At 39.2% G+C, this 16,944-nt stretch overlaps 1 protein-coding gene across 1 annotated transcript in view; it reads left to right on the top strand.

The window, feature by feature from the left end:
• LOC134675199 (glutamate dehydrogenase, mitochondrial) overlaps positions 1-15,731 on the top strand; it is a 39,515-nt gene extending 23,784 nt beyond the window's left edge. Inside the window, exons 3-9 of the mRNA XM_063533411.1 lie at positions 1,266-1,405; positions 3,543-3,636; positions 8,263-8,420; positions 10,811-10,972; positions 13,292-13,496; positions 14,480-14,634; positions 15,301-15,731. Coding sequence (XP_063389481.1) covers positions 1,266-1,405; positions 3,543-3,636; positions 8,263-8,420; positions 10,811-10,972; positions 13,292-13,496; positions 14,480-14,634; positions 15,301-15,417 — 1,031 coding nt within the window. The 3' untranslated portion in view covers positions 15,418-15,731. The remainder of the gene's footprint in view (positions 1-1,265; positions 1,406-3,542; positions 3,637-8,262; positions 8,421-10,810; positions 10,973-13,291; positions 13,497-14,479; positions 14,635-15,300) is intronic.
• The last annotated feature ends 1,213 nt before the right edge of the window (positions 15,732-16,944 follow it).

Below are 16,944 nucleotides of genomic sequence, written 5' to 3' on the forward strand. Positions count from 1 at the left end.
CGTTACTCGACTGAAGGTTGCTTGATGAAAAGATTACTCTACCAAATTGGTCTGCTATTAATTTATGTACACAGAAGGGATCTGAATGATATGTGAATCAAGAGTCTACCAGAAGTTAGTCGACCAAAAGTTACATCTACGAATAATTGACTCTGCGAAACCATTTTCGGCGAAACGTTGCAAGCGAATCGACAATTTGCTAAAAATTGATCGGAGAATTATTAGGCTAGGTACCCCAGCTGAATACAGAGCCCCAATTATTTGCAAGATTATATATTTACTAACAGGGGCAATTATTTCTAGCTTAGTTTTTAGCTTTTTAGCGTAGTAATCTATCTAAGTGTGTATAAGTAGACTGAAATAAATCGCTTGCGATCCCTCTGCGAATTTATTGGTCGGGGATCATCAGGTACCCTCGACTCGCACTTGGCTGTTTTTGGAGTGGCTGTGACCACAACCCTTTTTGAGGGCTGGATCCGCGCCTGTCAACTGGTCAACACAACAGATAACTAAATTAACACTGATTTATGATTTTCAGATTTATTGTTATTTGTTATACCAGTGGCAAAGCGCCCATATATATGTATTTAACTGCGTATTGAAAAACGGGTCAAGACCCGGATACGTGGAAAGGGAGACCTTTGCCCAGCAGTGGCACACTAGGCTCGTATAAATAAATAAATAAAAATGATTTTGCAATTGATTTTACAAGCTATTAAAAATAATAACTAGCTCCTTGCTTGACTCCTTATTCCCACTGAAGGAAATAATTAGGTTATCAGTTAAAATGCCTAAATATTAATTCGAATAGCTTTGATAAACTGACAAGTTTATCTTGACCGATCACTCGACCTTTACGTTTTTGCTTGGTAGGTAACCGCGATATCAGATAGTAAAAAATAAAAATAGACAAATATGCCCACGAGCATACGATAAAGCCATTATCACATTCACTGCCAAGAACACGTATGTGTGTTCATTTTGTACTGGAAATGGGGCGCCCGACACCGAAACTTAATTTACATATCCGCTATCAATTTATTCTGCGGTATGATGGAACCTGTTATCAGCGTGATAAAGCTGATGTCACTTTAACATTACGCTGTCACGTAGTCCACTACGTCACTGCGACCATGATAAATGTTCTGGTGAGCGCATGGTAATAACTGTGTAACTAGGCAAGGTACAGTTGACCCACATTGCCATATTTATATTTCACGAGACCTACCTATTTATTAATCAGTTATAATTATCGACTCCCGCAGGGCCTGGTGTGGACGTGCCCGCCCCCGACATGGGTACCGGCGAGCGCGAGATGTCGTGGATCGCCGACACATACGCCAAGACCATCGGCTACCAGGACATCAACGCGCACGCCTGCGTCACCGGCAAACCCATCAACCAGGTCGGTACTGCTTGACGGACACCGAGAGCGCAATGTCGTGCATCGCCGACAGCTAAGGATCTTCTTCCTCGTCGAAACCTCATGACTAAGGGTCGTGACCGCCATAAGTCGCTTTATCTTAGATTGCTCCTAGCTCGTTGAAGATAGTCAAAGTTAGCCCAGTTTACAAGGGGAAGGGATTGAAAGAGGAAATAAAAAAACTTTCGTCCCATATCACTAGTACCGGCTCTATCGAAAGTTGCTGAGCTAGGCCTTTGTAATAGGTTGATGGATTACTTTGAAACTAATAAGTTACTTCACGATCGCCAGTATGCGTACCGCCACGGCAGGTCTACGGTAGATGCTGCTCGTGCGGTTTATCAGCGTGTCCTTCAGTATATTGACCAAAAGAAAATGGTTGCAGCAGTTTTTTGTGACTTGTCACGTGCGTTTGATTTAGTTGATCACGGATTATTATTACATAAGTTGCAAAGGTACGGTGTACAAGGTAGTCTTCTAAATTTTATTAAATCGTTTTTGAAGGGCAGGGAACAGGTTGTGTCCGTTGATGGGGGGGCAACTAAATCTGAGATGGGGACCCTTGATGACTGTTCTGTCCCTCAGGGTTCAGCGGTTGGAAATTTCCTTTTCTTGGTGATGATTAACGACCTCATTAGTTTATTTCAAGATGGCGATTTTATAATGTTTGCTGATGATGGATGTGCCATCATTACTGGTGATACATTCGATGAACTAAAAGAGAACATTTTATATACATTAGTAAAATTGACAAGTTGGTTCCAAGTAAATGGGTTTTTGATTAACTTAAACAAGACATCTATAATGCATTTCTGGCTAAGAGGACTATATCCGACCCCCCTTGGCATAACGGTAAATAATACTACACTGCCACAGGTGCAGAACACGCGGTTTCTTGGTTTTGTATTTGACTGTGGCTTGAAATGGGACAAACATATTGATGCACTTACCAGTAGACTTACTAAAGCGTCGTTTGCACTGTCTCGGCTTGCTCCTGCACTATCATGTAAGAATCTCCGTATGGCATATTATGCGTATGTGAACTCAATATTAGCGTACGGTATTGACCTTTGGGGGCTGGCAGCCGATAGGGATAGAGTATTTTTGCTACAAAAGAGGGCTGTTAGAATGTTGTCTGGGGTGCCGCCATTTACTCCGACTAAAGAATATTTCCGCGAATTAAAAATTCTAACGGTGCCCTCGTTATATATTTTTGAAGTGGCAAAGTACATGTATAAACACAAAAGTGAATATGTGATGCGTCGACCTGAACAAAGGAGAACTGATAGGGACATTAAGTCTGTCTTTGTTAGGCTTGCGAAAACATCCAACTCATTGGGGGTAGTTGGAATTAAAATCTTTAACAGCCTGAGCCGTGAGATTAAAGAGGCGGCTTCTTATGACCTGTTTGTTGAGAAGTTGAAAGCCTATTTAATTGATAAGGCATTTTTTACGGTTAAGGAATTCTACAGTAAATTTAACATTAAATAATTTCGTAAATAATGACATTTGTAATGTATAAGTTTTAATGATTTCTTCTTCTTTCCTTGATCTGGTTATGTGTGTTTATTTTGGTGTTAGTGTTTTGTAATAGTTGATAGTTTAGTTTTAGTTGTATATTTTGTAGTTCTATTGTGATTTTGTTTGACATGTGTTATTTTGACATTAAAGAAATTGAATTTGAATTTGCTCTCCAACCTGGCCGATCTTCTGCCTTCCGCATAGAGCCCTGGAACTTGACGCGTGTGACTTCCTCAATAACATCAAACCTAAACTAAGGATACTTGGCCCGAAATGGGACTGCCTATAAGTGATGAATGAGGATAGTAATTGACGTAGCTCAGTCCCTTTTACGTCGCCTTCTGTTGATGTCTTGAGACAAATGATCCCAGAACTTTGTTCATTCATTCATTCAGATCCCGGGACTATGAATGAATAATGAATTTTTTTTCGTCAGTACATTATCGTTTTCTTTGTCACTCAGTTATTGAAAATAAGTAAATCTTCTTTTCATGAAATAAAACTATTTAAACAGACAAGGAAATATGAAATTTTCTTTTGTCAAGTCTAGAATATTGATAAAGTTTCAGTTTCAAAATGGCTATTTTTGATCTCACAGGGAGGTATCCATGGCAGAGTGTCGGCCACGGGCAGGGGCGTGTTCCACGGACTCGAGAACTTCATCAACGAGGCCAACTACATGAGCATGATCGGTAAGTTATCGTGTTTTATCATACCGCTAGGCTAGAGCCTTGATCATTTCTTGTCATCAAATAATTTTCTTATTCCGATAAAAGGGAACAGGGATTCTTGAAACGGGTACCAGGTATCCTACCTTGTTGACTTAATGAGTTCCATTTTATTCTATCTTTTTTAGGTCTCTCTGATCTGAATGAATTAAAATTAATGGGATTTTTGTAGATGTTTCAGATGTGTGTTTGGGCATGTAAGGGTTTTCAATTATGAAAATTGAAGCTTTTACTAGATGCCATGAGAAAATTAGCAAGAATTACCCCAACATGACATTACATTATCATTATAGGCGGCATGCAAATAAAGAATTTACTTTACTTTTTTTTTTATTTTATTTATTTACACAAAAGGTACATGCTCATAAACAAAATTTACAATATCGCCAAACTGTAACCAGTTTGTTGGCGAATGAAGCGCTCACTTAACTAATCGAATCATGCACCTAAACAAAACAATTAGTAACTTAAACAATAGGTAATCCTTATTATAATATAAAAAACTAACATGCATAGATGCCTAACAAGTCTTCACATTGTTTCAAAGTTTAATTTTCTAAAAGGTATGTTTTTAATCTCTTTTTGAGGATCGGCTTACTTAACCTAGGTTTACCTCTTAACCACCCTATTTCGTTAAACAGCCTAGGCACTAAATATTTATTTAACCTTTTCCCATAATAATTAACCGCCGCAGGCTGTATTAACTTCCCTTCGCGTACCCTCCTCGTGTTGTATTTATTAAATGCTGGCCGTTTATACTCATCTAAGTAATAGTTTTCTAAAGCAATCAGGTATTTAATTTTTTTTTGTACAGGTAAAATTTTACAAAGTGGGAATAACTCGTTATAATCATTACACATATTTTTTATTTTACTGTCAACTAAATATTTAACTAATCTTATTTGCAAATTTTCTACATCGTTTATATAAGTACTAAAGGTGCGGCCGTACACACTTAAACCGTAATTAATTATGGAATCCGCTAACGCATAGTAAACCACTAATAACACATTTTTACTCACCACTTTTTTCAGTTGATACATTTTTCCCAAGACTATTCGTAGTTTCTTACAAAGTTCTTCTATGTGAAATTTAAAATTGAAGTTATAGTCCACCAGCAGCCCCAAGTGTTTACATCGGTCAACATATTCTAAAAATGAACACTCACAGTCTAATTTGTTCCTATGCAAACAGTCATAAGTATGTCCTACAATGCCAATTTGTGTATAATCCACTTTTTTTGCTATGCTGTTATACGGAGAGTGTATATGTAGGCACTTCGTTTTTTTTATATTGATTATGATACCGTTGTCATGTGCCCATTTTAGTATATTTTCAAAATCATACTGCAACTGACAGCGAGCCTCGTTAATATTTTTTGATGAATAAAATAGGCACATGTCATCGGCATATACAAACACCTTGCATTTCTGCACTACATTAACGACACTGTTTACAAACATTATGTAACCGACCGGCCCGTACACCGAGCCAGTCGGCACACCGAGCGTCACACTCGCCTCCGCGCCTTTTGTACCCGCAATCGCAGTTTGAATTGATCTATTGTTTAGGTAATTTTTAAACCACATGTTTGTGGGTCCACCTATGCCACATTCCGCCATAGCTTGTAACAAAACCTCGTGGTCCAAGGTATCAAATGCCTTTTTATAATCAATAAAAAGGCATAATACCTGTTCCCCACTATTTAAGCTATTGTTAATCACCTCCGAGAAGTGTGTCAAGGCCGTGGTTGTACTTCGGCCTCTCCTAAACCCATGCTGGTGGTCAGTTATTATATTATGCCGCTCCAAAAACGTACTAACTTGGCCGACAATCACTTTTTCGACGATTTTGTTAATAATAGACAATATAGCAATCGGTCTGTAATTTGTATACTCATAATGGCTACCAGATTTATAAATCGGTCGTATAATGGGTTTTTTTAACATTTCAGGATATAACCCTGATGATAAGCTTAAATTAACAAAGTTTGCTAGTACAGGGCTAATTTTACTTTTTATACACTTTAAGTCTTGTACTCTAATGTTATCCAAGCCTGGTGATTTCTTGGAATTTAAACTGTCAATTATTTTTTCAATATCATGCGATGTGATTTTTACATATCTGAATGAAACGTCGTTCTTGGTTACATACGATTGTCTATCTAAGAACTTAATATTACACACATGCTTAATATTTAAAATTTCTTTAGTAAATGTTTTCGCAAATTCACAACAAATATTGTATACATTTTCTTTTTTCCCTAGGTATTTTATTATTGTACTATCCAGGCATCCCTTTTCCCGTCCCAACCAGTTATTTATACATGCCCATATTTTTCTGTAGTCCCCTTTACAATTTGTGATCTCCGAATTTCTGTAATTATTTTTAGCTGTATTAATTAATTTATTTAATCTATTACGAAATTTAGTGTACTCGAGCCTTTTAGTCATATTACGAGGCGACATTTTCCATGCCCGAAACAACATATCCCTTTGTACTATCATTTTATACAAATCTCGGGTCACCCATGGTTGAGTTTCCCGTTTATGGTTAACCGATTTCTCCTGTTTACATTGATCATAAATATTATTAAACACCTTATACATATTTTGATACAACATTAGTGGACACATAATACTTAGCAATTGCGACCAGTCGTACGTATTAAGTTTATCGCGCACCAACTTATCATTTATTACTAATTTACGTCCATAGCACGTTTTATCATAGTTTATATTATTAATCTTCAAATTTAATGTAATACCTACAATGTGGTGGTCCGATATGCTACTCTCGATAACAAACGCCGACGCAGGCGCAATGTGCAAGCCGTGGCCACGCTGTCCCGCTCGCACCCACAGGTGGTCGATGCATGACTCATCCGCCCGTTCTTCAACTATCGCTTGCCGCGTTATCTCAGTATCTGGTATTGCAGATAAGAGGCCCAGTTCACACAACGTGTTTTTATAGCTGGATACATAAGAATGAATTCTCGGTCTAAGAACATCAATATTCGTGTCACCAATAATAATTAAACCATCAGTGCTCGGAATCTCTCGTAGAATTAATCTTAGTTGATCTAAAAATAGGTTTTTATTATTTTGAGGCGGCCGGTATAATGCAATAATATGCAATGTTTTGCTGTTAGAAATCAACTTTCCTTGTAATCCTTCAAACGCAGTGGCTTTTAAAATTTCGATTTGATTCGATTCGATTTTACTTTGGTACTACACTGTAAGCTTAATTGTAATTGAATAAATAATATAATGACCCATTTTCACAAAGCAGATGCTTTCGTAAAATCTATTGCCTACGGATCTTGGTTCCTTTTGGGTGTAACCATGACCCCTATTCGACAAGCGACGTTTGACGTATCGTGATGATCTCCCGTTGATGTGGGAAAAATCATAAGTTCTCGAATACGTACAATGTCAAAATTTGACATTAACAATCCACAGTTAGGGTGACAAGCAAACCAAACCGAACCACCCTTAGTTTAGAGTTGAGTTTTGGTTGTACCAAATGATATTATCCACCGTTGATGGAATCATGATTCAGTATGCGATAAAATCAATTGTTGATTTGACGTGGATGCGAAATCTGACAGTTGTACATGTTGAATTTGGCCCCATGATAATCCATCACTTCATTCAGTCACGTATTTTAATTCCGTATCACGTATTTAATAACATTTACTAATAAGGTAATATATCCATTCAATCTAGTTGATATGGCGATAAGTTACCAATCAGGAGCAGTCATGCCCTAATTACTAGCAGTATGTTATCACGTCATCGACGTCATCGAATCGGGGCGATTATAGTTCGTAGATTATCTCTGTTTATGATTTTTTTTTCATGTTTTTGTTTCATGTTCATGTTTTTTTTTTAATCAATGTAAATAATTTACTTGTGTGTCGTTGGCGTAATACGTGTCGCCATTCAATTTTAGATTAAGTCAGGTCCCCACAGAAAACCAGCGCCACGGTCTGCCGCGGCATCATGCTGAGTGGGGATCCTATTTTAGCGTCCTAATCTGTTTTATGTCTGCATACTTTTCTTTTTTTTACATGTACTATGTTGTGACGTTAAAATAAATGTATTTCTTCTTCTTCTTCTTCTTCTGTTTACGATCTCACATGTGGCACTCATAAATTAACTACCTACCTACGAAAAATACTCTACTACATGGGTAACCGGTTAAACCTGGCATTACCATGGTTACCAGTACAATTAGACACTAGGTTAATGGTTTAACCGCTTAATCCCGGGTTAATAGAATGGTGCAAGTGGGCCTTAGGAGCATAAAACGATGTGACAAAAGCGATATGTATAACAAGGATCAGAACCGGTTTTTTTGCAATAACTGAAATAATCATATATTTCCAATTATTTTATGCTCGAAATGTTATGTAGGACTCAGTTGTGTTTTTAGGTAAAAACTTCGTATTGTTAGATTACCCAATTAGAAATGAAATAATTAACAAAGAACGAAAAAATACAGTTTTTTGTTCCCATACGAAAAATACCGGTATTCGATCCCTGATATGAAGACCGCCTAAGCAAGCATGAGCTGTGATTGTCGCAGGCACGACCCCCGGCTGGGGCGGCAAGACGTTCATCGTGCAGGGCTTCGGTAACGTGGGCCTGCACACCTGCCGCTACCTGGTGCGCGCCGGCGCCACCTGCATCGGCATCATCGAGCACGACGGCTCCATCTACAACCCCGACGGTATCGACCCCAAGGTACTGACCGGCCTGTCACTACTGCCATGGCAGACATCATTATCATAATTTTTTGTCACCCAATGCGATTTAATTACCCTGATATATTGTCATAATCTAAAAAGTTAGACAATAGTTACTTGTTTTACTAGGGGGGCAAAGTTGTTGTTGAACCGCTCGTGCTAATGTTGATACCCGAGCAAGCGAAAGATTCCAAAATTCGAAAAATGGAATATTGAGCGTTGCGAGGGTTTCAAAGCACGAGGGTTAAACAAAATTTGCCCCCGAGTGAAACACAAAATTTTTCAACACACCAACCCGAAGCAAATTTTAAATGTAAAATTTTAAACAAAATCAAGCCAAATCAAATCCAAATGAATGTTATTAAATATTTATCATCCCAAATCATCATTTAAAAGTCAATTCAATCAGCAAACATAAGAAAACAACTCAAAATTGGCATTTGCTTACTTTGCCTCACATGTGAATAAAATGCAACTTTGCTATCAGTTTTTGAAGTGCAAAGTAAGCCTTTCCGAGCTGGTGTGGCGAAAATCATTTTAAATACGATTACTTACAACTGTGTGTATAAAACAGATTAACCGTCATACAAACAGACCATTTATTTAAAAAATTTCGTCATTGGCCCTTGAGAGCTAGAATGTTCGGAAAATTATAAGGTATATTAGCTAAACAGACATATATAGCTACATAGGCTTAACAAATAGATGATTGGAATGCTCTGCAAAGGCCGAAGCGTATTGTTCTACGTATGCATTACGTAATTGTTTAATTTTCACTTGTTTGTGAAATGATAAAGCACCTTGTTATCTCAGGAGTATGGTATTCATATCAGTTTAGGCATATCAGATATTCATATCAGTTTTTAATATTCACGGTCAAGTAAATAGCACTGATTGTATCGCCGAACTAAAAATAAAAGGCTTGAAAAGGAAAATTGTAGGTACTAGTAACTACTAGTAGCTACTTGTACCTAACTCTTAATTTTTATGGTTCCGTACCCAAAGGGTAAAACGGGACCCTATTACTAAGACTGCTGTCCGTCCGTCCGTCCGTCCGTCTGTCACCAGGCTGTATCTCACGAACCGTGATAGCTAGACAGTTGAAATTTTCACAGATGATGTATTTCTGTTGCCGCTATAACAACAAATACTAAAAACAGAATAAAATAAAGATTTAAGTGGGGCTCCCATACAACAAACGTGATTTTTTACCGAAGTTAAGCAACGTCGGGCGAGGTCAGTACTTGGATAGGTGACCGTTTTATTTTGCCTTTTTTTGCATTATGGTACGGAGCCCTTCGTGCGCGAGTCGGACTCGCACTTGTTAAGTCTAATTTTACAGACGCCGTTAGATATATCGAAACGGTGAAGGTGCTCAAGAATATCTGAACTATTCTGAATATGAATTTTAACGTTTTGATAACAGAGCCTTTTGTTCCCTACTTCCTCATTTAACATACTATTTTGTTCATTCATACTTTTTATATCACACAGAATATGACATAAATTTCTCGATTAATGTTATTCGTCAAACTAGGTTATGAGGGATGCGAGTAGGTAAAAATAGATATCAAACATTATACGCTCGAAAACTGCCGTAAATCAAATAAATATAATCGAATTTGTCTATGACTTAGTAACAAATATAAATTGAACGTACCGGAACAAAACTTGTAGTGTAGTTTTGGACATCATATTCATCCCTTATTTCAACTACACAGGCCGCGTAGCCAAGATGCCGATCGCTTACGCTTCGTAGCGATCGAAACGCAACTGTCACTGTCGCACTAATATGGAGGTGTGATAGAGAGACATAATGGTTTTCGTTGTCGAAGCGATAGCGATTGTAACCTTGGCTAGGCCGGCAGGTATAATAGTTTGCATTGAAACAAAAGTACACTGGCGTTCAAAAGTGCATGGACTTGTTTCAACCGTAATATCAAAAAGAATAGATAGTATAGAGAGGTCCTGTCATTGTCAATTTTGTAGTCACGGTACATTTACTGCCATCTATCGACACACAATTAAAACTTAAAATAAAATTGAAAATGTATAAAATAATCAAAATATGTTTACGGATAAAAGATTCTTAATTTTTATTGTTCCATACTGACCCATGTTCTTTCACTGATATGTGTTAAAATTGTTAAATACCAAACGGTGTCGTTAACGCCATCTAGCCGAGAATAGGCCAAAGGTAATGGCGCCATCTATTCGAGAATGACTTTTCCTTGGCCGTCCGAGTCACGTTTTTTTCTTAGACTTTATTTATCTTATACGGAGTTATATATATCTCTGGTAATATTAAGGCATTACGGTCGACATCTATCCATGCACTTTTGAACGCCACTTGTACATGACACAAAGTGAAACATATGTCATTCACAGGCCCTGGAGGACTACAGGATCGACAACGGCACGGTGGTGGGCTTCCCCGGCGCCAAGCCGTACGAGGGCGAGGGTCTGCTGTACGAGAAGTGCGACATCCTGGTGCCCGCCGCCGTCGAGCAGGTCATCCACAAGGAGAACGCGCACAAGATACAGGCCAAGGTACGCACACTACTCACTGTTGTACACCTTATCCGGTTGCAATAAGGTTGCAAATCGCTTACGAATAATAAGGGCATAACACAGTCTATCCTTACACGCAGGTCTTACGTATTTGGCCTTCACGGTCATAATTTATTTTTATACTTGGTTTAAACACCAAAGGTACTTAGTAATACATACAGCACATACCTACCTACCTAGCAATGATAATATACATATACATAGTCATCATCATTAATAATTATGTTTACTTTGTATAATTCTGTATCTCTATATTATCTCCTAAGAATATTGCTATTTATTTATTTATTTATTTATATTTATTGGTTCACCAACAATTGTTTACACTTTGTAAAGTATAACTACAAACGTTTTAACTATTATCGCTTAGCGTAACAATTACTTAAAGGTAAACACCACATGCATTGAATAAAGTAAGATAATTGCATTTACGTTACATACCTAATATACCGTTTACAATAATAATGCAGGCATTAACTATTTACTATTGATTATTAAGTATACATATAATATATAACATTGAGTGGATATCACTAGCTTATGATATTATTTTTGCTAAGCAGGAGCGAACAGATTTTTTAAAGTGATGCGCAGAGTCAAAGTGTATATCCATTACATGGCTACAACTATTTATTACCTTGCATAATCTTGGGACAGGTGAGTTACTGCCGTGGACCGTCCGTCGGAGCGGGGGGCACAGGGGTGTTATCGGATTACGGGGTATTCTCTTTGGAGCACGGAAGTGCAGAAGGCCAAGAAGTTGCGGACAGTCTATGTCATTATTCAATAATTTATACAAAAACATAGCATCCGCAATGCTTCTGCGTAGCGATAATGACTCAAGTTTAAAAAGTTTTAATCTTTGGGCATAAGAAACGGCTGTTTTGGCTTTGCCATCTGCAAAAGTCAGGTGTCGCAAGAACCGCTTTTGAACCCGCTCCAGTCTTAAAGAGTGAGTAGCATAGTGTGGGCGCCACACTACACTACGATATACTATAGCTATTGGAATGCTCACAACTGAAACACTAGTGTTGCATCTATTTCCGGAATGTGGCAAACGAATTGTCCCTTGTCACAGGGCGGACACGCCATACATCAATAATCATTTGCGTTTATATGTGTGCGCGGCACGTCTGTACACGCGTCATTGTGTATGTGTGGGTAAGTCGCTTTAAGGCCCATTTACATGGTTCGAGTTTCTCGCCCCGACCGTGCGATTATCGTAGCACGAGGAAAAATATAGTATCATGTAAACTATACGTACGATATCGCACAAGACCGAGCGATAATCGCCTCGCCCTTGATGATTGGATGTCTCCGTGTAAACAAAATTTGAATGCGAGAATCGTACTTCGAGTTCATGAGCTATGCAGTCGCTATCATGAGTGTTTTAATCTTTATTTTATTTTCATTTTGGACCAAACTCTTTAATTGCCACCTCATGCAAATATGAATAAAGTGCTGCTTCTCTTGCATCCTTGTCTTTGTAATTGATGTCTTCCTGGTTTCATATTTAAGCATTCGTAGTTTTTATACATCTGAAATAACCTTACGTATGTTGAAGTTCCAAATGTGTACGTTTTTTTGGGAAATTTCAAATGTTTTATTAATTGCCATAACTCAGAACAAAGTTTTTCTTTTCAAAATGCTGTTGTCTCCCGCTAACTTTATTTTTCTTAAAGTCAACGCCATTACATTTTAGCTAAGAGCCATAATAAAATAAATGTAACTTAAATTATATTAAAATTAAAAATAATGTGAGTAATAAGTAATATAATTACAAATATTGACAGTATGGTGGTAATCATTAGTAAATAATCACGTAAGTTGACAGGTAAAACTCGTATGAAAATCGGTTCGCACCGATTCCTGCGATACTCGCACGTACGTGAAAAAATGTCATACGAGAACCAGTTTAGACAAGTCGAGAAATCGTATGCGAATATCTCCCTAGAACGCAGCTCCCCGTGTAAACTATTTCGCCTGGCGATAATCTCCGTTCGAGTATCGCATGACATAATCGTAGGCGAGTTTTTATTTCTCGCATGAGTGTAAACGTTTTTATACGATAATCGCCTGACGATTATTGCATACGATAATGTCATACGATTTCTCGCCCCAAAACGTGCGAGAAACTCGCACCATGTAAATGGGCCTTTACTGAGAGGACGCCATAAGTCCGCCAGATTCAAGTCGCGGCCAGTCGCGGGGCGAGGTAATATGAGTCGGGGCGGGGCGGTGCGTGGCCGTTCTGTATGATAATACTATTACTTATTCTGTGCCTTTGTGTATGCGCAGATCATCGCGGAGGCCGCCAACGGGCCGACGACGCCCGCCGCCGACAAGATCCTGATCGACCGCAACATCCTGGTGATCCCCGACCTGTACATCAACGCGGGCGGTGTCACCGTCTCCTTCTTCGAGTGGCTCAAGAACCTCAACCACGTCTCGTACGGCCGCCTCACCTTCAAGTATGAGCGCGAGTCCAACTACCACCTGTTGGGTAAGTTCAACCGATCTTCCAGACTTACACTTATACTGAAACTGGTAACAACGATAGGCCGCAGACTTGTTGATTTCTTCAATGTAAACAAGTACTGAACCGCGTCCATTCATCTAAGTTTTCCCATTCGCCATTAATGAGTTTTAGATTTTAGTCTATCGATTGATAGTGACTACTAATTTGCGTCTAATTTTAGCATAAAGCTCCAATCACAATGTTACTTTAAACACTGTCAAATGATCAATGACCTAAAGCAGCCATTCTCAAAGTGTGTTCCGCGGAACCCTAGGGTTCCGCAAAGCCTCTGTTGGGGTTCCGCGACAATACTTCTAATAATAAGAAAAAAACAATAGTTATATCTAGTCGACAGTGACGAACGAAAATATTTAATTTGGGGTTCCGTCAAATATTTTGCTTTCCAAAAGGGTTCCGTCACCTAAAAAGTTTGAGAACCGCTGACCTAAAGAAAGCTCAAGTCATTGACACGACGATCTAGAACCAAAGAGTACGTCACAGACGTAGACGTACGGCAGAGTACGTAGGGCAAAGATTGACGAAAGGCGACCCCAAATAAAATGGGATGTGGCTAGGCAAAGAAAGAGATTGCCCGATTCGAACTATAAGATACTTCAATTAATAGATCTAGAAACCATATGGATTAGATGTGTCAGTGTCAAAAGTAATGTTTTTGTTTGAAAAACGTCACATTTGACCCTGACATCCATATCGTTTCTAGATCTATTAACTGACGTATCTTAAAGTTCAAATCGGGCCGAGACTTTAAACATTGTCCGTTTTACAGCTCATACGTTGTTAGCGTGTCGTTGTAATTCACAATAACAAAGTTCATTTTGTTTTTAGCTTTGGCGCTCCCTCTTTAGCCTCTCTGAGTGTCGCACTGCTAGGCAAAGGCTCTGCCCTGGTTTTCCATAACTCGCGCGATGACATCTATCAATATTAAAAAACTTATTGAATGCTTTCAGAGTCCGTCCAAGAGTCGCTGGAGAGGCGCTTCGGTCGCGTGGGCGGGCGCATCCCCGTGACGCCGTCCGAGTCCTTCCAGAAGAAGATCGCCGGCGCCTCCGAGAAGGACATCGTGCACTCCGGCCTCGACTACACCATGGAGCGCTCCGCGAGGGTAAATACCACTCCCTGCTCGATTTAGGGCCACCCCACATCTGGCGTCTTTCGAGCGCCGGCGTCTACAATTCTATGGCCGCTGCTCGACGCAACGTCGACGCAACTGCGCAGCGACGTCATTTTCCATAGCGCTGACCAGACGCCGACGCTCGAGGGACGCTAGATGTGGGGTGGCCCTTTACGCTTCAAAGTCGAATTGAATAGAATTGGACCACGCTAAGTTTTTTAGCCAAGGGCTCTGTCAAATATGAAGCTAAAGTATTTTTGAAACTCGAAGGTACGGGTGATTTCCATATAATTAATTACCTAAAAAAAAGAAATCTTAGTAAAAAAAAGTGTATTTTTCACTGCTAATTCAAATACATACAAGAATCTAATTGATCTTAATTATTCTAGAAAGAAAAATTAACTACCTAAAGGATCTTCTTCCTTGTTCCCTCAATGCTGAGGATCGCGACCACATGCAACATGTCTCCATTGATTGCGGTATAATCCAGGTGGACTGCACCTAAAAGATACATTGCAATGGCTCGCTTGCTAACTCGCCACCCCTAATTACTGTTAACTGAAAAAGCATTTAACTTTTATAACCGAGTTAAATCTGACTGGGTTTGCGCGCCCTTATAAACGTTAAAACTGGTATTTACCATTTACGGTTTCGCAGGCTATCATGAAGACGGCGATGAAGTTCAACCTGGGCCTGGACCTGCGGACGGCCGCGTACGCCAACTCTATCGAGAAGATCTTCACCACATACGCCGACGCCGGCCTCGCTTTCTAAACGCGCTCTAAATTACCAAGTATTTTGTGCATTTTTAGATCCTCTAGCTCCTATGCACTTAAGTGTACCTATAACTATTAAGACATTATATTCACAGTATTTTTATCTTTAACCCTTTGACCGCTAAACCTTCGTGCATTCCACCAAGGTTCACGATGTCGCGCCGCGCGCGAAAGGCATGGCGTTCAAAGGGTTAATGGAGTCATGGGTTTTTTACGTTAATCTAAGTGAATCTTTGTTAAACATTTAAGTGAAAATCTAATTTTCTTATTGTATTGTCATGAATTTTCGAAATAAAATATTGTTTTATGTTATGTGTCTCATTGTTTAATTTATTATTTATTTAAGCATTTAATAACCCTCATAATAATGTTAATTCAAACTGTACACTGCAGGCAAACTGTAATTACAGTTTTGCAGGGATCTGTATAGTTTTAAGCTCTGTACGGTGTATTAATAAATAATAATAAATAAATAAAAAAAATTGTGTTGTAGTTGATTGAACAAGAAAAGGACTTAAAAAACCTTTAGCACACAAAACGTTAGAACCTAAAAACATCGTCCGAACTCAAACTTGTACTTGGCGGTTTTTAGTGTTCCGTACAAAACTTTGTTCACGGAACACTTATTATTTTATGTAGACCGCTCAAATATCATCATAAATCTAAAATTGGAAATTGACGCCAATTCTTTTCGGATCAGATCGGTTGATTTGGTTATCCCGTCTGGACTGGCCTAAAATCGTCACTATACAAATTAGTTAATAGAACAGTATGTGGTTCATACATTTAAAGCCGTAACAGACTACCGCACCGCGACCTTGGTATGGTCAAAATATCCCTTTCTCCATCTAACTTAGGCCTCATCCCCACAAACCCGCGTTGAAAAAGCGCTTGAATCTGTCCGCACTCCAAATTCGATTTTACGGCCAAGGCTTAGAGTCGAAAATCCAACAACGCTTAATAAAAAGCGCCACCGCCGTCGTGTGAATAAATACATATTTGTGTTATTTAACGCGCGTTGTAAAAGCGCCAGTGGGAATGAGGCCTTATAGCCACAGTAGTGACCACCTTAAAGTTGCTAACACACTATCGCACCGCACCAAGGTCATTGTGGGACGCACCCATAAGTAAAAGGGAGAAAGCGATATCTCTTTCTCCCTCTTACTTATGGGTGCGTCCCACAATGACCTTGGTGCGGTGCGATAGTGTGTTAGCAACTTAAGCCCCCTCCTGACTATGCGCGTGAATCGCGGGCGAAGCCGCGAACGCGAGTGTGGAGTCGATTTCGTTGTCTGCGAAAATCGACTCCACACTCGCATTCGCGGCTTCGCCCGCGATTCACGCGCATAGTCTGGAGGGGGCTTCAGAGAACCTACCGCGAACCACGCTCGACGTGTTGCGTCCCAATCACACTTACGTACCAATTTAGAAGTTCGACAGAGAGGCAACACTTCAAACGTGGTTCGCGGTAGGTCCTCTGTGTCTTAATAGATTTAAAACCGTACCCATTATAACGTAGTGATTT

This window comes from Cydia fagiglandana, chromosome 2 (genome assembly GCF_963556715.1).
Source record: "Cydia fagiglandana chromosome 2, ilCydFagi1.1, whole genome shotgun sequence".
In the NCBI taxonomy this organism is placed as follows: domain Eukaryota; kingdom Metazoa; phylum Arthropoda; class Insecta; order Lepidoptera; family Tortricidae; genus Cydia; species Cydia fagiglandana.